Source organism: Stylophora pistillata, chromosome 6 (genome assembly GCF_964205215.1).
Source record: "Stylophora pistillata chromosome 6, jaStyPist1.2, whole genome shotgun sequence".
Classification (NCBI taxonomy): domain Eukaryota; kingdom Metazoa; phylum Cnidaria; class Anthozoa; order Scleractinia; family Pocilloporidae; genus Stylophora; species Stylophora pistillata.
Window position 1 is genome coordinate 9,022,742 of NC_142524.1, and position 27,995 is coordinate 9,050,736.

The 27,995-nt window shown below is 38.4% G+C and overlaps 1 protein-coding gene across 4 annotated transcripts; it reads left to right on the forward strand.

Annotated features, from left to right (window-relative positions):
- The first annotated feature begins 40 nt into the window (after positions 1-40).
- On the forward strand, positions 41-26,237 carry LOC111327982 (trace amine-associated receptor 9). 4 transcript variants are annotated; one of them, XM_022932315.2, is made up of 3 exons: positions 41-254; positions 21,891-21,994; positions 23,640-26,237. In XM_022932315.2, the coding sequence occupies exon 3, from the start codon at positions 23,697-23,699 to the stop codon at positions 24,807-24,809; it is 1,113 nt and encodes a 370-aa protein (XP_022788050.1). In that variant the 5' UTR covers positions 41-254; positions 21,891-21,994; positions 23,640-23,696; the 3' UTR covers positions 24,810-26,237. The 4 variants fall into 4 exon arrangements, with proteins under 4 accessions (XP_022788050.1, XP_088581768.1, XP_088581766.1 ...); XM_088725642.1 differs by lacking the exon at positions 21,891-21,994; XM_088725640.1 differs by lacking the exons at positions 41-254; positions 21,891-21,994 and adding an exon at positions 3,608-3,730.
- The last annotated feature ends 1,758 nt before the right edge of the window (positions 26,238-27,995 follow it).

A 27,995-nucleotide genomic window follows, 5' to 3' on the forward strand; every position in this document is an offset into this window, starting at 1 on the left:
CAAACTTGTTTATAGTTTTAAACTGAATTTCCTTTCAACTTCCTCTCTTCTGTTTCCGATTCTTATCAGCCTTTTTCATGGAAATATCACAGAAATGCATCGTATTTAAATTGGTGGAGGCTTACATTACCGTTTCCCACGGCTGTCAACAATCAGAGATGGGAGGCAACTGGAAACATTGACTAGCACTAGCACTTCGTTTTCGTTTGGTCTCTTAGATTTTATACCAGTAATCTAACACGGACGATAACAAGGTAAGCCTTCGATTTCCTTCGGTAATTTCTACCACTAGCTAGAAATAGTCTCCGATTGCAAATCTTTTCAGTTGAGAAACTGTCTTTTCTATACCAGCTGGGATTACAAAATTTGTTACCATCACCGTCTAAACACATGCTGGTCTAAACATTTAGTCCAGACGATGCAGAAAACGATGAAGATCTACTAAATTTGGGGGAAATTAATTCATATGTGCATAGAGACTTTTCATCGGCACATTAAGTCGACAGTGAGTTGATCTAAACGAGACGAATCAGTTGACTCTGAAACTCTCAATGATTGCAAAAAGTGTGAAACAAAGTGCTGTTGGGAGCACGTCCCGAAAGCAGTTTCAACTGTCCACTGAGCAATCTTTCCAGCGCGCCTCTGTCATCAAAAATTTACACAAACCGATATTTTCAAAATTTCTACGCAATCTTCCCGAATTGAACTTAACATTTTTGCTGGATGTCTGCCACATTTAGCACCTGTTGTTTAATTTTGAGTGAAAATTTAGCGCAGCCGCAGCCTTGTTATCTAGAAGGAAAAAAGAAACATTGTAGTTCTGTTGTCGGCTTGAAACTCTGATTTTGTAGTCGTGCTGTTCGTGGGTGTAGCTGCCGGAAGAATAGATAGACCAAGATGGCAAAAAATTCAAGGGTTTGCTTACTCTGAAAAAAATATTGTAACTATGTGTCAGCTTTTCCAGAAGGAAAACCTGTAATATTTGCGATTCAGGAAGGTTATTCAGGATAGAATTTCCAAACAAAGAGGTTGCCAGCTGGCTAGTTACAATTATCCTTTATGCATTTGCACCCATGATTGGATTCGTCAAATCTTGCACCACAGCAAAACTGAAAGAGAGCACCATGCAGATGCCCTTTTGACCAAACTCGTAACAAAGATAACTGATCTGACTTGAAAGCTATTATACATAGGTCTGGAAGGATTATTTTTTATCTTGAAAAACAAAGTTTCACGTACGTTTGGCAAGTACGTACATCTCATGAAAACAAAGCCATCGGTAATCAACAATAAATAAGGGTTTAAACATCTATACGGAGAAATAGCCGTTATTGTAAAAAATCCAATAACGAAAAAAAAAAAGGCTAGAGTCCAAACTCCGTAGAAAATGTTAGATGAAAACTCCAAAATCTTCTTAAAATTCCAACTTGAGGGATAAAAAATTGGTGTGAACGAAATCTCAAAACAACAACCAAACTAACTCCTTACAAAAAAAAAACAACAACAACCAAGATACGCACGAAATATCCACGTCAGTTTCTAATGTTAAGGTTAAAGTGTTTTTGACGTGATTGGTTGATTTCTTAAATCACGCGCGCCACGCGTGAACAAAAAAATAATACAAGGAGGGAAGAGGAAGGGGAAAATTGAAATTTGAACTTTAAAAACGGAAGAGATTTTCAACAGTTATGTGCCGAAAGTACTTCACTAAAATACTCTCAGTTAATGAGCCCGAAAACCACAGCAGGTAGACAATAATTGAAAGAACTAAATAAGTAAAGCAATTTGGCAATTTAAACATTAAAATATGATCTATAAAATAAGTCATGGCAAATTATCCTGCAAAAATGTTTTGTGGATTGAATTTATTGACTATAGCTAAAAGCCAGCTGGTTTAAAGATTCATTTTTAGAATTTTACTTGTAATTTATCTTTTTGTTGTGTTTGTACCGTCAACACGATGCAAAAGAAAAATAGTATTTTAAAACAAAGGCCAGATTTTTCTGAGCGAAGATTAAATTTTTTTTTAGTCACTATTACCCATCATGCACCCCTTTATATAAGCCGGGTTACTCAGCCTTCCTGAACAGCAGGAAGCCATGATATGTTTGTTATTTTTAGCATGTACTGTTTATTTCAACTTGAGAAACAAACTGAAATATCTTCCCTTAAAAGGTAAGTAAAACGAAATCACTTGTGCCTGTTTCAAAACTTATCTGTTCCAGAAAAATTTTTATTGTCAAATGTTTACCTTTGAAACGATAAAATCACGGTGACATTTGACGAAAATGCAGGAAGGAATGGCAAGGAAAGGATAAATTTTGGGATCAGGTGATGTTTTCGATGTTGTTGTTATTGTTGTTGTTATTGTTATTGTTGTTGTTGATGTTGTTGTTTTTAAATAACTCATTTGAACTTGAATGCAAACAAACCGCAAAAGAGCGTTGGTAACTGCTGTCGTCCCTCAAAATATGTTTCGTTCCTAAAAGGTGGGCCTTTTTAAATCTGGTGTTGAAGTTCGATCTCGAAACGCAATTTGTAGGATCCTTCTTTGAAATGATTAAGTCAAGCTGCGTTTCTCACCATATGCCGTGGTTTCATTGTCTACCAAAAGTGCAGTTTAATTCAACCGCACTTAACTGCATGATAAACGAAAAATAAAAATGGAAATTGGAAGCAATTTGGACCTATCCGATTCATTCTTTCCATAATGCATCGATGTTGTTTCCTTTGACACAAAGGAAACTAGTCCTAGACGAAGTCGTGAAAATTCGTTTGATTTTTTTTAATCTCCATACATTTAAAATCCGTATTATGTTTTCGTGCTTTGAGCCATGATTTTGGTACCATGAAATATTAAAGCAGTTTCTGACACTCCAGTGAATATTTCATGATGGAAAGGTTTTGGTGAGTAAACGACCTCTGATTATGGTTAATTTAAGCGATTTGTTACGCTTGGCAAGAGTGACAGGTTTGATTTATCAGTTGATGTGAACCTTGCTGTCTAGCGAAATGCTTTCTTGATGGTTTTTGTTTGTTTGTATGATATGATCCTTGACTAATGCAGAATAGACGAAATTCGGTTATCTTTGCGAAGATTTTCTTCGATAAATTTAATCTTGCGCGAAAACTAGTTTCCGACAATTTTACAAAATTGGTATCGTTCATAAAATTCAAGATCATGGTAATATGGCCGATGAAAGCCGCTAGGTAAACATAAATAAAAAAAAGACCAGGAAAGTTTCCTAATAAGCCAGAATATTCTTTGGCGCTACGAATCATTTTAATTTTTTTTTTAAATGAATCTGTTCAGATAATCGTTAGGTTGCTTATTAGATGTGGAAATTTTTATCTATCTTGTAAATCTTGAGGAAAATCTCCGATTTTGTTCTCTTGCTACGATTCGTGATGGCTATCGGTTACTAGAGAGCGGGTTTTGATTTTAATGTGCGGATGAAGAATGAAGATTTTTGGCGCAGTTTTTGTTTAGGAATAAGAGCTGAAAGCTGATGAGTATGTGAATTAATATTTATAACTTGTGGAATAATCGGTTTGCTTGCCATTGTGTTTGCGGTCAGGTTATATTACTGAGCTACAGTGTAGCACTGCACGACGAAAAAATGATGGCTGATGGATAAGAGAAACACGTCACGGAATTGCGCTGCGTATCAAAAAAGGAGAAAGTATTTTCTCAAACTTTTGATGAGAGATGCATTGCAATTTAAACTAGGTAAGAGCATTGATTATGAAAATTACTGTCTTTCAGCACAACTTTTTACGATGGTTTATAATTTTTGTTAATTCGATATAAGAATCGTCCTTAGTTCTATCGATCACACGAACAGCTATAAAAATCAAGTTCGCGAAGAGATTTTTAGGACTCAGCAATCTGCTGGCTGATTTTGCATTTATCATCATAACCGTTCCATTAATGACCAGGGGTAAAACTTTCTTCTCTGAATCGTTCTGATACCATGCTACAAAGTTAAAGCTTACAATCGAACAAGTTTTTCTCCATGAATATTTTTTTTGATTCAGTTAAAGCGCACGATGTAATCAATTGCTCGATGATATTGTCAGCAAGAAATCTTGAGTTGGCGTAAATGGACGAAAAACACTGGCTTTTGTTTAGTTTCTTTAATCTTTGGGGTAAATTCACTTTGTTTCTAGGTAAGTAATCAGTGTGTTTTAAAACATTCAGAGATTAGATTTACGAGTGACTGCGTGACACGGCTAAAGGATTATATTCTTTTAATGTCTTCCTGGAAAATTTTTATTCGCACATATTGCGAATTTATATCTAGACTGCTCTCTACTTTTAATTCAAAGAAGCAAATTGAGGTCGAGTTCGCTGACTATTTAGTTGTATTTTCATTCCTAAGGAATAATTACTTGAGCTTTGTCTGTAAGTTTTATATAGAATCTCGTTAGTGCACAAATTTTTTAATTCTTTTTTTTTTTGCCAAGGTAACCCTGATACCCGACACTTTTTCTTACATGCTAAACAAGCATTTTATGGTTTGGATCTTAGATTCTACTTTTTTTGGTCTTTTTGTACTTAAATAGGGAGTCCTACTGCCCGTATTCCATCGGCAGCCGCTGAATTTTCTTCTCAGCCTTAATTGCACATAAGCTGGATTTTTTCCTTCATTTCTTTTGTTTATAAATTGCAAGATCGACCATTTCAGAAAAAGACCCCCCTGCTCGTTTGCACACTTCATGCTTCACCCCTATTCGTTCATCATGACACAGTGTTAAGGAGGCCACACGCAAACTAATACCCCATTCACACCAAAGCCTAAACATGCTTTAAAGCTGTTTTGTTAAACATGGTTTAACACAACGGCTCCATAGAAGCTGCTCAAATCAATATTTGGTTAACTTCAAATGTGGCACATTGAAAATACAATTTAGCAATTGCCTGAATCTCGTGGAAAATTTAGTTTTTCAGTTCTCTGCTTCTGATTTTTATTTAGTTAAACCTGGTTTAACTAAACAAGTTTTCTGGTGTGAATGGGGTATAACTCACATAATCCTGAGGGTACCAGTGCCACCCTTTCAGCACCAGATAACTTGTATTAAGGTAGATTAAGGCAGGTTCCCATAAAAGCCTGGGAAAACATTAGGAGAAATTACAACCACCAGGATCCAGGGTAGGTGAAAGTCGTGCTTTGTCACATTCATGATAATTTCACTGAACAAGATTCTGCGGGAAAACTGTCAGTCGACATGCAACTGGACAAATTGTAATCAATGAAGTGGTACGGTCCTCCAGTTTTTCGCGTCTTGCCCGCATCAGATAAATAATACCAGCGTGTTCTGCCCAGCCTTTCAGTGGATAAAATTGCAAGTCAATGGCTAAAGCTTCGATCGTATTATGTAACCCAAATAGTCTTACATAATACAAAATAAAAACTTACTAAATTTCACTATAGTCTCGTTGGTACCCACGGTTTCGTGATAACACAACGACTTCGGAAGAAATCTAACGAGCATTTATTTTCTTGAATTCTGCCCTGAAGTCGTGAAACTGACTAGTTTTTAATTTTTCATGATTAAAGATTCGAAATTAGTTAACCAGAATTTTTCCATTCGGGTAACAGATGGCGTATTTTCAAAAAAATGAAAAGAAAATCGGATTAAGAGGAAAACCTCCGGCACGTTATCAACTTCTGTAGACTCTTCCCAGCTTGGACTGTCACACAAATTATCCGTTTTCGTTAGGATTTGATCCCTTCGTAGCCTTCCTAAAATATTTCGTTCGCTGCTATCAACGATCGATTCATTGTTTTTTTTCTCTCTAATTTTATGTCATTGATTATGATATATGCAAAGTGCCATAGCACTTTGCAAAATAAGAGCGTGTTTCGATCCCCAGATTCCTCCACCGCCTCAGAAAGTGCAGAGTTTAGATGATCTAAAACTTTGGTCCACCTGATCACTTTCAAATAACGACCAAGTTTTCAGTTTATAAACTTCAGTTTATTGTCATCCGCTTTTGACATTTTATTCATGTGTTGGCGTGCAAAAAGAATAAGGACTCATTTTCGTCTGAAACCATACTCATATATTGGTCACGATTTGCTCAACCGAGGGTCAAATCTTTAGCTTTTCACGAGGATAATAACTTAAGCATTTCTAATCTGAAACTATATGAAGTCTTTTCCTTCTATGGAATAGAAATAAATCTGTTAGCTTGTCTTCTTATTCGAGAACCTTCTTTAAAGCTTGTTTTCACTACTAAAATTCCTAAAAAATAGTAGACATTGTTTGTCCCAATATTTTACATTATTTTGGTGAAATCAGATAGGGAAAGATAAGCGTCAATGAAATATTTATGAGATTAGAATGGTTCCGATATTTTAGTGAACAATCTTGATTCACTCATGGCCTAGAATTTTAAAGTTTTTGTTAAGTAAGCCCTCTACTTGGGCCCTCGAAAGTTTGTCCAAATGTTTTATCTCACAATGAAGCAAAATTCCTCACACCGATGATTTGGATGATTTGTTGCCGATAAGCTGGCCGGCCTTGCGTGATGCAACAACTTTATTTTCAGCTCAACCAAAATCAAATTATCGGTAAACTTAGCGTAAGCTAAGTACCATTGACAACCTTTTCTTATTTCTTCTCATTCGTTCCTTAATTAAAATAATCAGTTGTTAAACTAATCCACTGAAAAAAGGAAAACGTCAATTTGCAACCGGAAATGATGAGTGCCCTAGTTTGTTTTTGGTATTCCCTCAGTCGTAAACAATTTGTCATCATTCGGGATTATCTTAAAGGGCTGAAACAAAACCTGCCTCAAGTATTCGTGAGGGTGGACTGGTATCATACCTAAGCGAATTGCAGTTAAATTTGCACCATCACGAAACGCCCGGGAAAGTGATCTCTAGAATTGGCGGAAAAAAGGGAATTGAGCATTTAGATAGTGATGCAGGGCACTGAATGAGTCAACGTTTAAGGTAAGCTTTTTACAAGCGAGAAAAAGCTTCCACAAGTGGTACAATGTTACCGAACTCTCGATCTGGATGACTTTTTATTCCCGATTTGATCATTTTTTTTTTTTGTCAAATTCTTTAAACCTTACGCTCGTCTAACGATATTTTGGACTCGCGTTTCTATAGTTATCTTATCTTCTTCATCCGGCGATTTGATAATAATTTCTGCTTTGTAAGGAAAATGTTCATGTCTAAGTCTAACGCGCCCATTAATTTGTCTCAATAAAGAGACGTCTCAAAGACTTTTCAGAATTTGCAGGCAAACTTGTTGAGCATTGCGCTTCAACAGTTCCTGTTTGCAAATTCAAGATGTTGTCAATCGAGCCTTTTGTCGCCGAAGAAAATTTCGATACAATATAACAAGTTATCTGCGGGTCTATTGGCAAAGACAAAACGCCGTCTGGGATGATCCACAAACTATTCGGGCTTTGAACGTATAAATTTTGATCACCATACAGCAATTTTTTTTTATTCTTAATGACGTGGCTAAGTGTTTTAAGTTATCAAAATAGCTAACAAAGGAGTTTCAGAGGTAAGTCGCTTGCGTTGCAAGTCACTAATTACGTTGTCTGGGATGAAACTGAGACAACACTGAATAAACTAATTGTTTTAGGGACGTAAATAGCCCTACTTGCCCCGTGATCCCCTCTACTTTGAATTTTTTCGATGCTTAAGGTCATGTCCACGCTATGCTCGGGATAAATGTTTTCCGTCAATAATGATACGATCATCCACGGCAAAAATTGTCTATGTTTATTCATATCTATTTGATGCCGAATGGTCAGGCTCTTTGCCTGACTTGATCACGTGATCAACTTTCGGTAAACCCGAAAAAAGTTCCCTTTTGAAAAATTTTGTTAGCACAAGCTGAAAGAGCATATTAAAATTAGGTGACCTGAGAATTTTCAGCCGTATATCTCAAAAGTAGCGATTGCAACGGCCGCCGAAAGTTAGAAGCATTTGTATGAGTTTGTGTGAACAAAATTTTTCAAAAGTGAACTGTTTTCATGTTTACCGAAAAGTTGATCACGTGATCAAGTCGTGCAAAGAGCCTATTGGTCCTTGAGAGATTCTTTAAAGAACACATTTGTGGTTAGGTTTGTCTGGTTCCAGTATATAATTGCAGACAAGCAATTTGCTGGAACAGGCATTGTTTTTGGTAGAATACTGGAAAACTTGCAAATCATGACTATATCTATATACAGTCCAACCCCTACTAGTATAGGTAATCACATGATTTCGAGTGCAATTTAGAATAAATAAGCACGAGTAAATTTTTTCAAAGACTAACAAAATTGCATGAGCCCTACGGGCTCATGCAATTTGTGGTCTTTGAAAACATTTATAAGTGCTTATTTATTCCAAATTGCACGAGAGAATCATGTGATTATCTAGTAATAATATACATGAAAAAATACGAGGTAGCTTCTCATAACTACGCAGAATACGCAGAAGAAGAGCGCGCGCATCACGTGGAAAAATAAAATTAATTTTGCACGTGATGCGCGCGCTCTTCAGACCCTGCAGACCCTGCAAGTGACATTGCAAGTGACCCTTCAGACCCTGCAAGTGACATTGACCTTGACATTGACATTGACCTTGACATTGACCTTGACATTGACCAATCATTCTGATCAATCAGAATGTCTGGTTTGTTTCTTTCTTTGCACTGAATTAACTCTCTTCTGCACTGAATTAACTGAAAACTGCATTCATCTTAACCAATCAGAACTGAGAAATTTTTTCATGTATATTATTAAGCGTATAAGCGGCCACCTATTAAGCGGCCACCCCTTATACTATTAAGCGGCCAGTTATGAAAAGTCCCAAAATTATTTTCAGTTAAATACTATAAATGAAACCCCTATCAATCGGCCACCCCTAAATAAGTGCGCTTTGGATTTGTTTGTGATAAGGCGATGACAGATGAGAATCCGAAATAGACAGCAGCGACGGCTAAATACATCTAAACACACGTTTATTGTTCTCTTTACGCGATGAAATGTTTATTTTAGAAACCGACCGAACACATCCTCAAAATTTACATACACCTTTGCCATAATGGCGGAAAATGCGATGGAGGTCTGAGACTGGTTATGAATAATTTCACGAAAGCGAGGCCACCCGGGCAACACATGGCGACGCGAATACAAACTCTCGCAATTCCTCGAGCTTTTTAACCGAAAATGACATTCCTGGAGCTTCCTTAGGTGATAGAAATCTCTCACAATTCAAGACTGAGGACTTGAGACTATGGTTGAAGGGCAGAGGTAACCCAGCGAAAGGTTTAAAGACAAAAGCAGAGCTTGTGAAAAGGCTAGTTTCCAGCACAAGATGCGTACTTCGAGGTGTTTTGATTGCTTGAGAAAATTGTCAATTGTGATTACTTACACTTAAATTGACCTTTAATACATCAAGAGCGGAAAGGATAAAAACATCATTGATCCTGATCCCAATAATCTTTATTCTAAACGAAAACAACTACGCTCGGCAAACAACACAAGTTCACACTCCACCGCTCAACGACATGTTCCCGTCAAGTTCCCCGAATCTAGTATGTGGAGCTACTCACTTCACAAGATGCCTCTGTTTACCAGAGCGGAATTAAACAATCATAACACGTTCTGGGGTCTAGATAACTGTAGATTTCCATTAAAACACCGTTGTTAGGAAACGAAGTGTAGCAGGACACAGCAGAATTGTCGGCGCGAAATCTTTCACTAGAAAAAAGTCTACTTTTTAAACATTCATTCTTCTTTGAAATGCTTTCTGTTTCTCTTTAGAGCTCTTCTATTCTCATTTCATACTGTTTCACAAGCGCGACAACACTCTGATCACTCTGAATGCATGCATCCTTCGACTCGACCAAATCGGTCTGAGTTTCGACATCTTTTCTCTTTGCCTCATTTTCGACATTCTTTTCATTAGATTCTACAGTTGTAATCTGACTCTCTAGCTGTTCATTCGATTTATCAGTTACACTGCTTTCCGAGTGTGCACGCCATGAATAAAGCCCTGGATGATTGATGAGTAGTTGCTTTACTAGTAAATCTTTGAGGTGGGGGCTTCCTTTTGCGCGGCGAAGTACGCCACTAAAATACCAATGGTACAACATTGGTTTGAAGGCATATTTTGCCCGCAATACTTTTCTTCAAGTCTTCCATTTTTAAATGGTGCGAACAGACCATGGTTGAGTCCAAGACTTTGAACCTTTTTCCTTCCTCTTGACGGATTGCATGAAGCCATTGCTTTCTCGCGAGTTTTTCTTCGGGAAACTTGATGTAGGATATTTATTAACCGTTTACATTGCGATATCCCCTAGTAGTCCGGGAAGGAACACAGCAGTGGCATGGCATTGTACATATTAACTTGAGCCTTAGCTATATTGGTAGTCGATTCTTTGAGAAACAAAGCTTTTTGGATTAATAAATTGTGCCAGAAACTTTTTGACAAGCGCTCACAAGTGCACAAATCCAAGTGCAAAGGTATATAGCGTGTCGAAAAGACGTCTCCTTAGACAATGGTTTATTGTTCATATGAGTTCAAATCTTTCTTTTTCTAGCTTTTGTTTTCAACCATGAAATGGAAAATTTGTCTCCCGTGAATAAGTATTCACAGGGAACTTCTAAGCCATGTCCGCCTCATCTATTGACACGTTTGCCTTTAACAACTGCTTTTCCGTTATTGGTCCCTCTCTTGAGATATTTAGTTAGCCATATCGCCATCAGTTTCGGGACATGTCATACTCATTTCCCGGCACTTGATTTTCCTCACAAGATCTACCACGTGTACCTGGACGCACAATTGCCACGGCATTACGGTCTTTCTTATTGCCCGGTTCTCGTTTCAGCTCATATTCGTCTTCTATGATTGGGAACCCAGATATCCATATATTCATGATAACCTCTTATGAATGACTTTACTTGCAGCTCAGCTTCCTCAGACATGTAAAATTTACGGTCTTTCACCGATGACGGATGATTCAAAAGCTCTGTTACCAGCGTTTCAGGCCTACTCCCAATGGCTTACAGTGTCCTACGTGTATTCACGTGCACTTGTCAAAAAGGTGTTGGGTAAACGAAAACCGCCCCAATTAAGTTTCGATCTTAATTTAGAACAACGTAAGTAACGCGTGTAATACTGAAATTGGTCCTTTTCCAGTACGCGTTGTCCTTGCAATGTCGGCAGCATCTTGTCAAACATACGGCGAGGAAACAAATTACCGATGTTTGTCTTGTACCAAACCAACATGCAACAGGTCAAGCAGCTGCTCTATCGATGCTCCAGAGGAAACTACAGGCTGGAGGGCCGGCTCATTCGCTTCATTCTGTTTCTCGTGTAGACGATCAGCTGCTACAGGCAAAGAACAATTACCACGTGGCATCAAAGAAGCAGAGATAACAAAGAAAGATAGTCACCGTAATACCACCGCTTGTTCCCATTTAGAAAAGAAACGTAAATGTCTTGATCTTTCGCAGAAGGTTGCTGTTCTTGAGTTCGCAAAAACTCACCCAAAGCTCGGAAACAGAAAGATTGCTAATCACTTTGGAACTGGAAAAACCCAGATTCAGGCTATTCTACGAAGCAAAGAATCCATTACAGCTTTGTACGTGGGAACGTCTGTCGAAGCCAAGTTAAGAGAAGGCGCACTGCTAATATATTCTGACGTGGAGGCAGTTTGGAACTGGTATACCCTGTGTGGACAGTCCAATAAACCAGTTTCCGGGGCGATGCTACAAGAGGAAGCTATGATTATCGCAGAAAGGTTAGGGATCGATGACTTTGTTGCATCTAATGGCTGGCTTGATAGATTTAAGCGTCAGCACAATATCTGCAACATGACAATCGCGGGCGAGGCCGTGGATGTGAGAACTGAAACCATTGAAAGTTGGAATGAGAGAGCAAGAGAAATCACCAGGGGATGGAAGGCTGAAAACATAACAGGGATAACACAGGAAGTTTTTGGCGTGGGCTCCCAGAGAAGACTCTTAACGAAAAGGGAAGGTGCTGCACTGGAGGTAACGAACAAGCTAAGCAAAGGCTTACCTGGGCATTTTTCGTAAACGCAGCTGGCGAGAAGGAGGATCCAATAGTGATTGGAAAGTCTGCAAATCCTCGGTGTTTCAAAACCTTGAAGGACGGCAAACGTCCCTGTAAGTGTTTCTACTATGCAAACAAGAAAGCCCGGATGACTACTGAAGTTATGACTGAGAGTCTTTCCTAACTCAACGGACGTTTAAGGCGACACAGTAGACAGATTTTTCTTTAAAATGGATAATGCGCGCTGCCACCCCGAAAGTCTGAAACGGAAGTTCTCTAACATAAATGTTGTATTCTTACCGAAGAATACAACTTCCAGGACTCACCCTCGTACGCTGGACGCCGGAATTATTGCTAGCTGGAAAGTTCTCTACAGGAAACGAATGCTTAGGTACGTCTGTAGTAAGGTGGATGGCGCAAAGAACGTTGCAGAAATTGTAAAGTCCATCAATTTTCTTATGGCTATTGAATGGGGAAGACAAGCCTGGAACGACGTCGCTTCCCACACTATCAAGAAGTGCTTAGAGAAAATAGGGTTATATGCCTAAGAAGAGATCATCGAAGATGACCCTTTTCAGGGAGAAGAGCTGCTTGATTTGCAAGCCCTTGTAAACCGCATTGATACGCAGTGTTCCGCCGAAGAGTACATTTCCAATGAAAATGATGTTCCAATCTGTTCGGGGCTTATAGACCATTCTAATGACAACTGGAGGGAAGCAGCTCGAGCACAATTACTGGAGGATGATGTGGAAGTTCCAGACGACGTTTCAACAGCGAAAGATAATGATTTTGACAACGAGGTCGAGCCGCCAGCTATTAAGTCCTTGATAGAGGCAATGAAGGTGGCAGAACAGTTGTGGCACTTCGCTCAGTTTAATGGTCATCAGGAGCTCGCTTTGTCGCTTGCAAAGTCAAACGACTTAATTTACGCCTTGAACCTTCGAACTCCAAATCGACAAACGAGTCTCCAGGATTATTTTAACTAACGATATTTTGCTTTTGCAACATGTATTATAGTTTTGTCAATATCGTGAATTTCATATGTGTTACTTGGTTCTTGTTGAGACCTCATCGTCAGATTTCCTTGAAATTGAATTTGTGCAATTAATCACTGAATTAATATGACCATGTCGTGTTACATGTCGCTAACTCCTATTATTTGTTTAAGTTGTTTCGTGGAAAACCTGTAAACTAGCTTCTAGCTAAGTGTTTCTCCACGTTAAAATGTTTATTATTATTATTATTATTATTATTAACTTTTCAACGTAACTGATTCATGTTGTGACCTTATCTGAGCATTTTCTTCAATTTGGTTTTGTGCGATTTTTAAACGCTTTATTGTGTCCAGCAGAGGTTAAAAGCCTTTAAGCACGCTTGTATTTGAATACATGGACGTTTTACGTAAGTTTCAGACCAATTCCTGACGAACCCCTATTAGGCGGCCAACCCCTATTAAGCGGCCACTTTCCATTTCCCCGAGGGCGGCCGCTTAATAGGGGTTGGACTGTGATGAAATCATTTGGAAAAGAAAACAGAAATAGTCAGAAATTTCGCACGATAAATTGTACTAGATTTATGGTGCACGAAGTTAACTTATTCTAACATTATAATTTGAATATATCAACAAAGTTGAAATGGTAAATTGGCCACCGTTACGGTTATAAAAGCTGACGTTTCGAGCGTTAATTAGCCCTTCGTCGGAGCGAATAGAGGAATTGTGGGTTGTGTGTGCTTTTAAAGGCAGTAGTTCCCACCAATCACGTAGCTCCATTTTCTGCCTTTAAAAGTACACACAACCCACAATTCCTCTATTCGCTCCGACGAAGGGCTAACGCTCGAAACGTCGGCTTTTATAACCGTAACGGTGGCCAATTTACCATTTCAACTTTGTTGATATATTCAAATTATTTCGTTACCCCCACCGACGCAGCGCCAAACCGTTTCTTTAGAAACTATCAGCCTCTATTCTAACATTGTGCGGTATTCCTTTGTCAAGATTGTTGAGTGGGTATATTTTCTAGAATTAATAGGTTTAGTTACTAACGGAATAAAGCTGTTATCTATGAATTGAAAAGGGATCATTTTTTAGCAAAGGCGGATTGCGTAGATCACATTGACTTAAACCCAAAACATTCTGTAAGAACTAATCACTGAAAGATAGTTTTTTTAAAACTCCGCGGCGTCCTGACGTATGTACACGCGGTGAGAACTGCTTGATAATGCTTCCTTCACACAATGATAAATTGCGAAAAAATCAGGAAAGGACGGAAAAAGCTTCGACGTTAATCTTCATACATCTCCTAACGTCGGAAAAACTGACCTACGCGAGAAAAACAGCGCACGACCACAAAACAGTTGCCATAATGGTTAGAGAACAGTAGTCATTTTGGCGCCGATGGAATTTACTCGTATTTCACGAGTTTATTTTCCCAAGCGAACAATTTCTTTTTCGACCAGCTACCTAACTTCTCCATTTTGAACCGATAAGAGATAACACTCCCTGCGATTGTTTTTCAAGAAGTGAACTGCTATGTAAAAATTATTACTACATATGCATGCCCACGCATATCGGCGGGAAGGCAAAAGTAAATCCTTGGACCACTAATGACAGGTTAAAAAACACTGCACTATCGTTATTTCTCGCAATGATTTTGGCAGCCTACTCGTTCGTATTTCCTTTTTCACATAACTAATAGATCAAAGCGGCTAATTCATCAAATTTGTTTTTCTCCGACATGACAGAAAATGGATGATGTGATTTATTATGGTTCGTTAGGAAGTGTTCCAAACCCCTGAATAACTTGTTTTTCCACACGGCGGATGTAAATGATGTCGATTGGGGAAGTGCTTAAATTTCGTTTGTTACCACCTGCTTCTTCTTGTACTACAGTGCCATGTTAGACTAACGTTATAGGAACACATTACTCAGTGAATGTCAAGTTATCCTTCAACTTGAGTTAAGGTAAAGTGTTAAACCAAAGAATTTATATTTGAATTCAAATGCGTTGACCCAGCTTAACTTGACTTTATCCCCCCAGCGGAAAAAATATTTTTGAAAATAGCTAAAATCAAATTCAAGTGTTGGTAAAATTTAACGATGATATATATGTAAACTTAACATGTGGGCCTCAAATACAATTTAGGTGAGGTTTAGATTCAATTCGTACTTAAGTGCTGGTAGTATTTGTGATTCTTGGAACTATCGTTCATTTCTCTTATGCCCTTATTGTCAGAAGCTTGTGTTGGCTGGTTTCCAGCAAGCTCAAAAACTCGTAAGACAAAAAGATGCAAATGAATACACTGAGACCGTTTGAAATCAAGCGCATCTTTAAGTTCAGCGCCTAAATTTCAACGAGACAGGAGGACAATGGAGAGGTTATACTAAACCGAGAAGGGAAACAAATTGTTTAGATTCATTTCCAAACAACAGACATGAATATCCAAGGCTGAGGAATTTATTTTTTTATACATTGAAACCAGTGACGTATGTTCATAGCTTACCTAAAATATTTCTTGATTTTGTTAAGGAAATATTGAAAAACAATCGAGCTCATCGGTAAACTGAAGGTCAAGGCAACAATAACATTTACCTTCGCCGAAAAATGAGTACTAGACGAAAAAAACAGTGGGACGTTTTCCGTAAATCAGTCGTACTCTATATGCATGCTGAACTAAACTAAAAGACGTTCACTCTGACAACAGTTTCATTATCGCGCGAAAGAGCGATTCAAAACAAGAATCTCTACGTGAAAAGACGATAGAGTATTTGTCTTCATGATCAAAACACGGCTTCAAACAGAGTAAAAAAATGTTACTCACTTAGCAATTAAGTTACAAGTGAACATCTGCTTAACTCCTTTACCTCAGGATCTTATTAGCAATTCTCCTTACTGTCTGTTATACAATTCTTATGATGCAAGTTTGGAGAATTTGGTATTGGATCGACTATTAATCTCTTAATTGATGATTTTCTTTATCATACTCGTCACTTGTTTGCTTGAAATTGTATCAATATTATGAGGAAGTTCTTGGCTTGAGTGAGCTTACGTTCTAAAATACGCAGTAAGTGATTTACTGCCAAGCCAGTCCATTCCTTTATACAATGTCAGAAAACCAGCCGTCTAATCACTGAATAAGTCTCAGTACAAAGCAAAGTGCTCGAAGTGGCGAAAAAGTTAAGCTCACACATCTATGCAGGATTGTACAAAAATCCTCCTTTTTTATGACTGGCAGTTCATCGTCGCCATGGTAACTGACACGAAGTTTCTCTCTGTAGTAGGTCTTCCATCTTTGACAGGGGAAACTGATCAAAATTTCAAGTACTGTTTCCTCGCGTTCATTCTTAATCAAATTTTTCACTTAGAGCAGATATCAAACCTTTCTCTTAGTACGCATTCATGCGAGGCCGGTTCTATAACATCTGATTTCAGAAATGTAAACGATCACTTGAAGTAAGCTCGCATGCTTCGGACAATTTCAAAAATTGTTTCAGCTTTTATCCTGAATGCATCGGTTTTAAAACATAAAACAAAACTAAGGAGCGTCTTAACATGCATGTGGTCGTTACCAAATCTCTCAAAATCTCCACGAGGCGGGCTTTATTTTTTCCAGGGCAGTTGTTGATTAAACATCGGAGTGGGATTTTTTAAATTATTTTTAGCAAAATGAACAGTCATTATTGTTATCAAGGTATGCCTCAACAAACTGTTTTCGGTCACGAAATAATAGGATAGAGCTCTTCAGGCTAAATATACTTTATCTATAGTAAGAGAGGGACTTTTAGCCGATAACAAACTGAATGCTTACAGAAGTCGCTTGAGATTCTACTTAAAGGGCCTATGACAGGAAATTTTTTTGGATTATTTATTTAGCTTATCATTAGTGCAAACCAATTCCGATAGGCGAAAAATTTAAAAAAAATTAAAAGTTATTATTTTGTCGTAAAAGTGTCCCGTCGACTGGTGACGAGTTAGTGAGTGCTGACATAGAAATCTGTGAAAACTCTCAGTTGATACACTGTATTTCACAATCTCTCACATATCTTGTAATTTTGAATTTTAAAATAATGTCCGAGAACAGTGTGTACCTTCCTTCAACGAGCTCCAACGAGAGTAATGATCGATACAACGTACTCAAGTAGTAACGAAGAAATGGAAGTTTCCAGTACGGTTCGACCCTGCGAAGGAGAACCGCGTGAAGATTTCGCCGAAGACTTTCGGCGTTTAGGTCACGGTTACTGAAAGTTTAGTGTGTTGTATTTGTGATCTTTTTTTCGGTAGAGAAATCTATGTTAAGAATGGGTAGCTGTGTTCGTTTCTGTTGCCAAAACATATTATTTCTTCGCACTGGAAATGCCCGGTAAATGTGTATTATTCTTGTTGCTAACATCATTTGCCGCTCCGGCCGCGCAATACGTTCGTCTCCTCTTCTTTATTTCTCTTTTCTCCACCGTAGTTGCCGACGTGTCTTCACAGTTTTCTACGTCACTGCTATGCAACATGATCCTTTTGGCCACGCGCTAAATGTAAAGAACTCGCTAGGCGCTAAAGTCGATCCGAGTTTCAAACTTTAAATACAATCAACCAGAAAACATTATTACATAATGTGAAAGCTTTCCCTAGCAGGCAGTATCCCACGATGCATTTCTGTCTTGGTTACTAAAGATCATTAATTATAGCCACATAAAACTGATTTTGAATCATCTGAAGTAGTGGATGTACCAACGGTGTTGCTCAAGCCAGAGAGAAGGTTAGTAATTTTACGTCAACATCAGAAATTTTTAAACTTCTGTTCGCTCGGAAATCACGCCTTTTCAAAATTATCAGGCTCGAATGTATGTATAACAGACCGGTACATATATATTATTCTGTTTCGTGAAAACTAAAAAGGTTTTGTAATAAGGCAACGAAAGGTTTATTTGCACACAGAAAGAAAATATTTTAGCACATTCTCTCTGGTATTTTTTCTGTCTTCAGTCAGGTTTTAGGGTTATTTATGATATTTTCTTCCACTGAGTAACATTTTCCTGTAAAGGCCACGCAAAGGTAATAATGCGATACACGTCATCAGTTGGTCAAAACTTTGATAGAAAATATGTTCATGCAACTGACGAGAAGATCGAGATTTTTTTAATCGTTTCCCCAAGTTAACCCTATATTTGCAAAGTTACGGAACGTATTCACCGGAAAGTCGTGTATTTAGCCTATTGGTTAGTTAAAACAGTTTTATATGCTCCCTTGAAAATACAACTCTTTTCATACACGCCATGGTTTTGTTGTGGTAGGATAAGATCGACGTTTCCAAGACGTGTGCCAACTGTCTTCAACTTTACCTTAGGGCGATAGAAAAACGACAAACACGGAACAGAGCTCTCGGCACGCAAGCCTTCATTTGCAATCTCTAAGTCTGTATGCACAGATGTCTAACAAAACGAAAACTCAGACTTGCTGTATTTGACGTACAGGTTCTTAAAAACATTTTACTGGAAACACTATATATTAAAATCACCCGCGCTACCCGCCAACGTTTTCCGATTGTCTTTGCATTAAATTTACATTCGAAAATGGATTGTTTGCATTGGTTTATTCACTGGGTTGAAAATTCTATTTGCTTCACAGAAATATAACTGGCCTTTTTGTCAAGAGAAAGAAATATCTAACTCATATCAATGTTGGGGAAAGATAACTACACAAACAAAAGTATTTTGTAATGGACCTCGATACACATATGAAATCGAATAAAGCAATCTTGCACTTTCTTCTCGATTCCTTTGACTTCGTTTTCGTGTGTCCTTTTTTTAATTTATCTATCTGTTGTGTTATCGAGAGAGCTTTCTACCTCTCTTGGTCGTCTCGGCTTACAGGTGACCAATTAATGTTCAATATCCTATCTTTAGATAATGAGTTTTACTACTTTTGGCGCCAGACTTCATTATGTAGTGCTAACGGCTTTCTTAAAATACGTACTGACAGCCTACGCGTGCTATCAATCTTTTTGTTTCCTTTTTAGATGACAGGCTCTAATAGAAACTACATAGAGTTGCCATTTTTCTCTCAGATAACACGACAAAGTTGTCAATGAAGCTTTCGAGGAATGACAAATCTTTTAAAACCGAATGTCCGTTGTTCAAATAGGAAGATTAATTGCGTGCAATCCATCAAAAGCTGTGTCTTCTATGCCCTGCAGGACTTCAGTTTAAATTAAATCGATATTTAGTTCTCTGACGCTGGGTCGCGAACGTCTCGGATCACGATTCAGAAAGTGAGGGGAAAACGCTCTTTAAAAAAGTGGTACATGAAAAACTCACGCGTTAATTAGGCGCTTTGTATTACCGCGAAACACGTAAACCAACATTTCAACTGTTGGGAGAGCAGTTCGTCTCTTGTTCATGGATTTCAATGAGCTCATGGTTTCAGTTTCCAGCCCCCTTTGTTTGAAAGGACGGTAACAGCCTTTGCAAATCGACACAGCTGTAAGTGTACAGGACAAGACTCACAATAATGCTGTCACAGACTAGACTTTTCGTCTGGGTCTCGACATTGAGAGAATCAGAATTTGCTAAATTTGCACAAAAATTTAACCTAAAAAAGGACAACAACAACAACAACAAAAAATAAAACGAATCACCGTAATTGAACTGAAAGAAAATATTCGATCAGGTAGATTTACAACCATTGTTAAGAAATTCAAATCATCTGGTAAGGACTCGACCAGAATACAGTTAGTTACAACTGGGCTTTAAAAAGTGAAAAACTGAATCTAGTGCCTGTGATTTCTATGATAACTCGGATGACGACGAACACTGTCACAAAATTATCAGTGTTTCGTTTTGGGAATACAAGAATTTTTGAGATTTCCATTTCCTTTCTCCAATGTAAACTGTCTTTATTTGTGGCGGTAAATCTGAAATCGAAGTAGGTGGTTCGCACGTTACATCATTGCCACCATGCTGGTGAAGTAAACATCTCATCAGCTCATTCTGTTCGTCTACCAGGCACGTAAGGGACCTCTCTTTTTATAGCGCGCCCTCGTGTTTAAAACTTATTCCAAATGCAGGCCTGGTGACATGCCTGACTCGAACGGCTTCTTGATTGCAGAGCGGTAATTCTTAATGAACGAAAAAATGAACGCCTTTCTTGAAAAAATTAGAAACTGGTTTGAAGCCTCCAGGCCTTAATGCGATGAACATTGAATGTAAAAAGTTATTGACGTTAGAAGTGATGACGTCACAGTTGCTTAACATACATGCAGAAAATTGGTTTGTGTAGTAAGGGACACAGCGACCAATAAGAACAAAGGATTTCATTATCATTAGCCAATTAGAACTTAAAGTGAAACTAAACAAATTGCTTGAAGCGCGGGAAAACGTGACTGACCTGGTCGCGATTGTTTTCTTTACTCTTGCATCTGATTGGTTGAGAGGATGGCGCGAATTTTCCGAACCAATAGCAGAGCAGAGTTAAGTACAAACCGAAACAATCCTCGGTTTCTCTGGAAAGACTTTCAATTGAAAAATGCTCTGAAAATGAGTCCATGTAGTTTTAAGGAGTGAAGCCTTATAAAGAGAATATTAAGTGTTTTTTGGCCTTATATAATGGAATTTACGCTTCCATCATGAGGAGCTCTTACTTAAGTATTTTACGGACACCGCCAGTGCGCCCCAACCAATATTGAGCAACGAAACCATGTATTACGAACGAGGTACTGAGTTTGATTCCTTCTGTAATTCATCCTATGAATTATGTATCAGTTCATTTTATCATTTACAATTTTAGTGCGATTTTGATATTTGATATCAGAAGAATTGATAGCAGACACATCTGAAAAAAAATTTACCAGTGATAACGATTTCTTTTTCTTTTAAGCACCAACGATTAAATTTTCCTCTGATTTTAAAGAAGGCGCTAAATTGTAATAATAATGATATGTAAAAGAAAACCTGTCAAAGCGCGTAAATCCTGAATGAAAGCAAACCAGGAGCTGTTTTGGGAGTCGCACACGACGGTTGAATTTGCAGCTGCTAAACCTTGCAGGTCTCAAATTGCGTAGCCAAACTCCCCATTCAACTCTAGGTCCTTCAAATAGATTTATTTACTCGTTTTTCAACTCAGTCATTTATTCTTCCGCTTTGATCGACATACGTTTCGGTACTTCAAGCTGTTACCTTTTCTAAGCTTCTCAAAGTACTTAAGATGTCTACACATTTCCGACAGTGTTATTAAATTTCGTTAAAACATTGAGAATGATTGACTTTTGCTTCAGACTTTTTTTTGCCTTGTGAATATTTTTTTAATAACAATTGGTATTTTAGACGGATTAATTAAAATCGAATTTTTTTCGATTGATTTGATAGAGTCGGAAAGCCTTTTAAGCACTCTTGGGGAAAAAAGATGGCGAGGGAAACATTTTCAAGATTGTCACGTTTATCGTAAATATAGACACCCGCTCCACTTCAATCACGAACTGTCGTAAAAACTGACCTAAAACTAAAATCGTGACCAGCAAAAAAAGTCCAAAGCACTTTATCTTTTAAGGACAATAACAGCTAAACCTCAATTCTCAAGTGTAAACAAAGACATGTATTATCAAAGTTTGCCATGACTGTTTCCTTTTATTGCTCAATTTCGAGATAGAGTAATAAAGGCAGTTTACCTTATTTACCTGCATTTAATCTCATAGCTCCATAGGTGTTCTTACCCCATCAAATATATTATATCTCTGTGTAAGAAAAATAATTTAACAGAACTATAAGAAATACTCCCGCCAGTTGTTATTGCGTGCTGCCGACCGAGTCAGTTGGCTGGCTCGTCACATTGTCCAAAGATCGTTAAAGATCTCTATTGCTTTCAACAGACAGCACTTAAAAATCCGAAGCGAAACAGCATAGCATTGACCCACTGGATTGCAGTTTGCACGGAATCACTCAATCGCGGCTGTTTGCAATAAGCTGTGCCATGGTTTGTAAATCTTAAAAATAGTAGCGTACATTTTTCAAAAGTGACAAATGGAAACCTTGTTTACTTTCATCATCTCCTTTTCTAGAATTCATCCTAACGTCTGTTGCCTTAGTTTTCCTTCGCAGACTTAGGCCTAGTTTATACGTCGCGCTACAGTCGAATTTAATTTAGACGAATTTAATTCAAGGTCCCACAAGCAATTAAATTCGACGATAGCGCGACGTCTAAACGAATTAAATTCATCTGGTAAATTAAATTCGTCCTTGACGTTTTATCCGTCTTGGTAAGACAGATAAAATATCGATAACGCGTCTTCAGTTTTTACGTCGCATTAGCTTCGCGTCGAATGAAATGCATACATTTTCTTAAAGTATTTCAACCGCGCCATGCTTGTTTCAAAATGACACCTCTGACCAGAAACACTGCATTTGGGAAGAGAATTAAATTCGATCGTATTGATTTCGACGCAATAAACCACGCCAAGATTTACGTCGACGGAACGACGAATTTAATGGAAATTCGTCTGAATTAAATTCGACTGTAGCGCGACATATAAACGAGGCCTCAGTCGTGACCTCCATAGTTAAATGAAGTGACAGCCTTTTGCGAATCTTGAAATTTTAGCCCAAATATTTCTATGTTCGTCATCTGCAGTCCGTTATAATCTTCCTAGTCCTTGGCTACCCTTGTTATCATAATTACTACTTCTATTATCATTCGCTTATTTCGTTGCCTCTTTTAATGATAAATACTCAAAACTTTTCTTGGGTCTCCTTTAAATGAAAGGTACTCACGTACTTAGGCCTTTCGCAAAATGATTTCTAGCTAATGTAAAGCGCTGTCCCTCCAAGAAGTGACCTGAACGAAGATTTTTTCTTTCAATATCAGAATATTTTTAGGCAGAAAAATGATTAGCAGAAGGCAAAAATATCAAGTGGTGGATATTGTTTGACTTTATTTATTCTCTGGGATTTTTGAAAAGTGTAAGAAACATGACAAACACCGTATAGAGCTGATGTACAGACGCTGGAACTAAAAGGGTTACAGAAAAATTTCCAAGAGTTAAGGACGAAGGGCTAACGCTCGAAACGTCAGCTTATTAACTCTTTACAGTGGCCAATGTACAATTTCAACTTAGTTGACATAACCAAATGACAAATTCCCAAGGTTGGCACACAGCAACCAGTTTTGCCGAGCGGCTATCAGATATCAAAGAAGCTACTGCAAGTAGTTTGGATTAATTTTCACTAAGCTAGAAAAGATGCACAGTTGCTCTCAGATTTCTACACACTAAAAGATGAAAATATACTGGGCAGCGGGGAAAGTCAGTCGTTATGAATCTCAAGAATATCCTTAGAAACATGGAAAGAACATCGCATTTTAATTCTGCTCTCAGCGCTGATAGCTCAACATAGCGATCGACCCAGTATTACCCCACAGCACGAGGTTTCCTTTCGGAATGGTATACCTTTTTTTCTTATTTAAAAGTGACTTTGGTTTTCGTTTTGTAGTAAACCTTCATAACACAGATTGTCTTGTGAACTGAGCATATCAATCGAGTGTTGCCGCGGCCATTTTGCTAATGTTTAATGTTTAACACTTCCCACTTTTAATCTACATGTTTCTATTAAATCTTTCTTTGCAGGATTTGATTAACAGTAACATCTAGCCGAACACTGGCCAAGCACTGGTATTTCCAGAGATGAACCAAACTGCGAATTCATCCAACTATCTGACCAAAATCTCGCAACTGGAGCTGACCATAACGGTCAGTCTCTACGCTGTGTTATTGTTAATTGTTATAACTGCTAATGGACTCGTTCTCTCCGCGTTCTTAATAAACAAACATCTTCGCACGGCCACAAACACACTAGTAATGGGATTGGCCGTCAGTGATATTCTTGTCGGGTTTGTCTCAATTCCCTGCTGGTTGCTCATTTTTACGTCGTACCACGAGCATTCCACGACCACCCAAACAACATATACTTTCTACATTACGTTTGACATTTTCATCGGAGGAGCTTCCATTCTGCAGTTAACAGCTCTGAGTGTCGAGCGTTGTCACGCAATCGTCCGCCCATTACGTCATAGAACTCTGTCCATAAAAGTTTTCTACGTCATGATCGCTATACCATGGTTATACGCCGCCATTATTGCAAGTTTACAACCCGTGCAGTTTGCCGGTGATTGGCAAGACGTTTACACACTTCTCGTGGCTTTCACGTGCTTTATCATCCCTTTTGTCGTCATTTTCTTCGCTTATTTATTCATCTATCGTTTTGCTCGTAACCAGCCCGGAAAAAGGAGTATTTGCCAGCACCGTGCAGTGAGGCAAGCTTACAAAAAAGACCTAAAGCTATCTGTCACACTAGCACTCATTACAGGACTCTTTGTTGCAGCTTGGCTGCCTCTTTTTGTCGTTACCATGATTGGTACGTATTACCCACAACACCTTCCGCTCTCAACTCGTACTTACCGCGTGACTCAGCTCGTCAAATTTTGTCACTATGGCAACAGCGCGCTAAACCCAGTCGTGTATGCCTTTAGGAATAGTGAGATGATCGCCACATTCCGTTACATTGCACGTGCCTTGCTTTGTAAAGAACATCAGGTTCCAAGCCCGCTCAGTAGAACATCATCTTTGGGAAAATCGAGCTTACGAGGAAACTCATTCACTGGTAGTCTAAGGAGGTCTTCGTTTAAAGGAGGAAGTCATAGAGAAAAGAGCCCATTAAAAAAGGAGGAGCTCGAGGGAGTCAACAACAGGCGCGAAAGAAAATGTGAGAGCTTGGTATTAATGTATTCCACCGTGTAGTTTAAAGAGCACGAATTATTATAACAAAAGATATTAACCCTTTCGCTGGCAGGTTCCTGGGGACTCAATATTTTTCTATGACGTAAGGCGACAAATCCGGCCTCAGCTCATCACATTTTAAGTTCAACCCCAACAAACTATAGATCATTTTAATCAGCAGAAAATTTACCCTCATTTTAAGATTATTTTGTTACATGTGGGTCCTTGTGCACATAATTTGAGACAAGAAAAGCATGGCATAACAAAATGTTTGAAGAGTATGTTGTTTTTCCTGCTCTACTAAGACAAGGCATCAACATACTTGTGAGCATAACTTTTATATTATGCAAAAGTGTATTATTTCAGGAACCAAACACTTTTTATTTCATTCAATTATCTTCATTGCAACCAAAGTTATGCCTTTTACTGTTCATCAAGGTGCGCTTCGCAATTTTCAAAAATTAGAGGATATGTGATATTGCAGAACTATACTTGAGTAACAACTAGCTAGCTTCACTTGAAATCACCAAAAAACTAACCACAAATGACACAAAGAACCATAAATGGACAATAAGGTAAAAATGGTTCTGTTCTGTTCTTATAAAAAAAAATTACAATCCATAGCAACCTTCAGGAGTGTAGGCACAGGAAAAAATGCAGTATGAAATACTTGACGTACATTCAAAGATACAGTTCACAAGTCTAAAGAAGTGTCCTTTTCCCTCAAAAGAAACTTCGTTAGGATCGTCCTCTAAAACAATTCGCCGTGCCTCCTCGAGTGGAATCCATGCAGACGCCATATTTAAAAGGATAGTACTGCGTGAGCAAATTTTTTTCGCCAAAAACCGGTCAAATTTAGCTATAAACAGCGAGAAATACGGCTACGAATGAAGGAACGTGACTTGACAAACCATAATAATGCTTACGAACTCAAAACAATACTATCTGGGGGTCCCCTGAGGTTTTTAGTATGGATAGTTACAGAGCGTACGAATTCATACGTTTGCCAGCGAAACAAGTTGATCTAGAGCTTCAAAACTGCTGTACATCGATCGATGTCTTGAGCAAAACTGGCCCCCTAAGTTTTATTCAGTGCTGATTAAAAATAAAACACCTTTGAAGGACTATCAAACGGAACGATAGCTTCGTACATTTGAGGAAAATATACATTCTTAGATTAGGTGAAAAACATGTCAAAATTTTAAAGTTAATATCATTTTAAAGATAAATTAGTACATAGCATAGAAAATTCAGAGATGTTTAGTATTTTTAATTTAACGTTTTTTTTACCGTGGAAAAATGGTGGAGCATTCCTAGCAGAACAATTGAATGACAGATGGGCTCATATCATCCTTATATGCTCAATATATATAAGCAAAATATACAATTGTCATGGTAACATTGTAAGATTACATAAGATTTACATCATATTAAAGCTAAGAAACACCACTTTGTATACAATTTAAGAGAATCTTGAGTACTATTTGACTTAAATAGGTCTTTAAACTGCCGCACACAGCTGTTTCGAGAGGGGTTATCGGCAAAAAAATCACACATCTACACGAAGCTGCCCCGAAAGGTATTGTAGGCAGTTTTCAGGTCGCGGTTCCTTGACCTCAGAATTTCAGGGAGATCTGAGAAAACATCACCGTAAGGACGAGGCTAGTCTCGTTCTCAGACGCTCCGCGGCCAAGCAATAGGATCTGGGTTTGAGATTAGGAAGAGGTAGTCCTGAGGTAAATCTGAGCGTTCTGATTGGTTCTTACCTGGTCCGTAGTTTGCCATATGGACCGTTTCCTCTGAAACAGTTTTAAGCCGTGTATTTTTGGTCGCGAAAGCTGGCAAATTTAAAATAAACAAGTTTGGTCCGAGTGCCATATAACATTGCATCTCTTAACCGCCCCCTGGTTAGCTCATGTTGTAGAGCGCCGAACTGCCGTTCGGGAGGTCGAGGGTTCGAGCCCCAGACCGGACCGACACTCGGGGTCTTAATATAACTGAGAAGAATTTACTGTCTTTGCTAGGACATATGCAAATGGTTAGACATTCTAGTCTTCTCGGATAAGGACAAAAACCCGTGGGCCCCGTTCCTGCATCTTCCCTTTACTGGTGAGCAGGAACGTTAAAGAACCCACATACTTATCGCAAAGAGTAAGGAACGTAGCCCCGGGCGTTGTTGTCTGGCCTTGTCATTGTTTACACAGGCCCCCATTTAAACCATCTTTGAGCTAAACTGGGCCAGCCTGTCTAAATATCGCAAATAAGTACATACATACATACATACATTAGTCATTTTCTCGCGTGCAAAATTGTAGCGTTCTACGTAATTTGAATTTATGAACAATTTCAACACATTAATTTGTTTGTTCCTTTTTATCGTCATTCCCTTTACTTTGTAAATCTAGAAGAATTACTAAAAGTTTTATTCCAAGTTACATGAAATGTTTGAAGAACTTGCTCCGTTTCCGTGTCTTTACTGCTCCTCTCAAAACTCTCACAGAAAAATGATGACGCCATCTCTCTTTCCCGCCAAAATGACGTGCGCAGCACGCGTGCACTCTACGCGACTTTACTATTGCGTAACAAAAATCTACTTCTGCGCGATTAAAAATGAACGAATAAGAAACCCTACCGCAGTAAGGCGTGTTGAAAGGTTGAAAAAAGTGAGATTTGACTGTTAGGCGTCGCAATGACCATTATCGTCTTGATAGCGAAAAAAATTACATTATCTTTGCATCTGAAGATACTTGCAAGGTCTACGGTAGACTTCGTCACAGCTTTGATGAAGGTGAGTGGAGATGCTTGAAAGCTCTTCCAAAATGCCGGCTGCAACAATGGATATCAGGATGACGACGACAACGGTAACTAAGACGAGGCAAAACAGAAGATCTAATGGACAGAACAATAACCCAGGAGGTGTATTTTAAAACTTTGTACATTTCTTAGCCGTCCTCTGCAAAACAACGTGAAATCACCAAAATTTGCGTGGTCTGAGAACGGAAACTTCGGAGTCAAACTATGCAATTTTTCATTTGGAACTCATCACTGCTTATTTACGTTTGTATATCGAAGAAGAGGCGTAGCGCCGTAAGAGACGGTATACACATCCAGGCATTCGTGAAATTGTAATTAAAAAACAACAAACTATAAATTCGTCTTCGCGTTTTCGTCCTGACTTGTTAAGGTTTCTAAACATGCATGTCACGC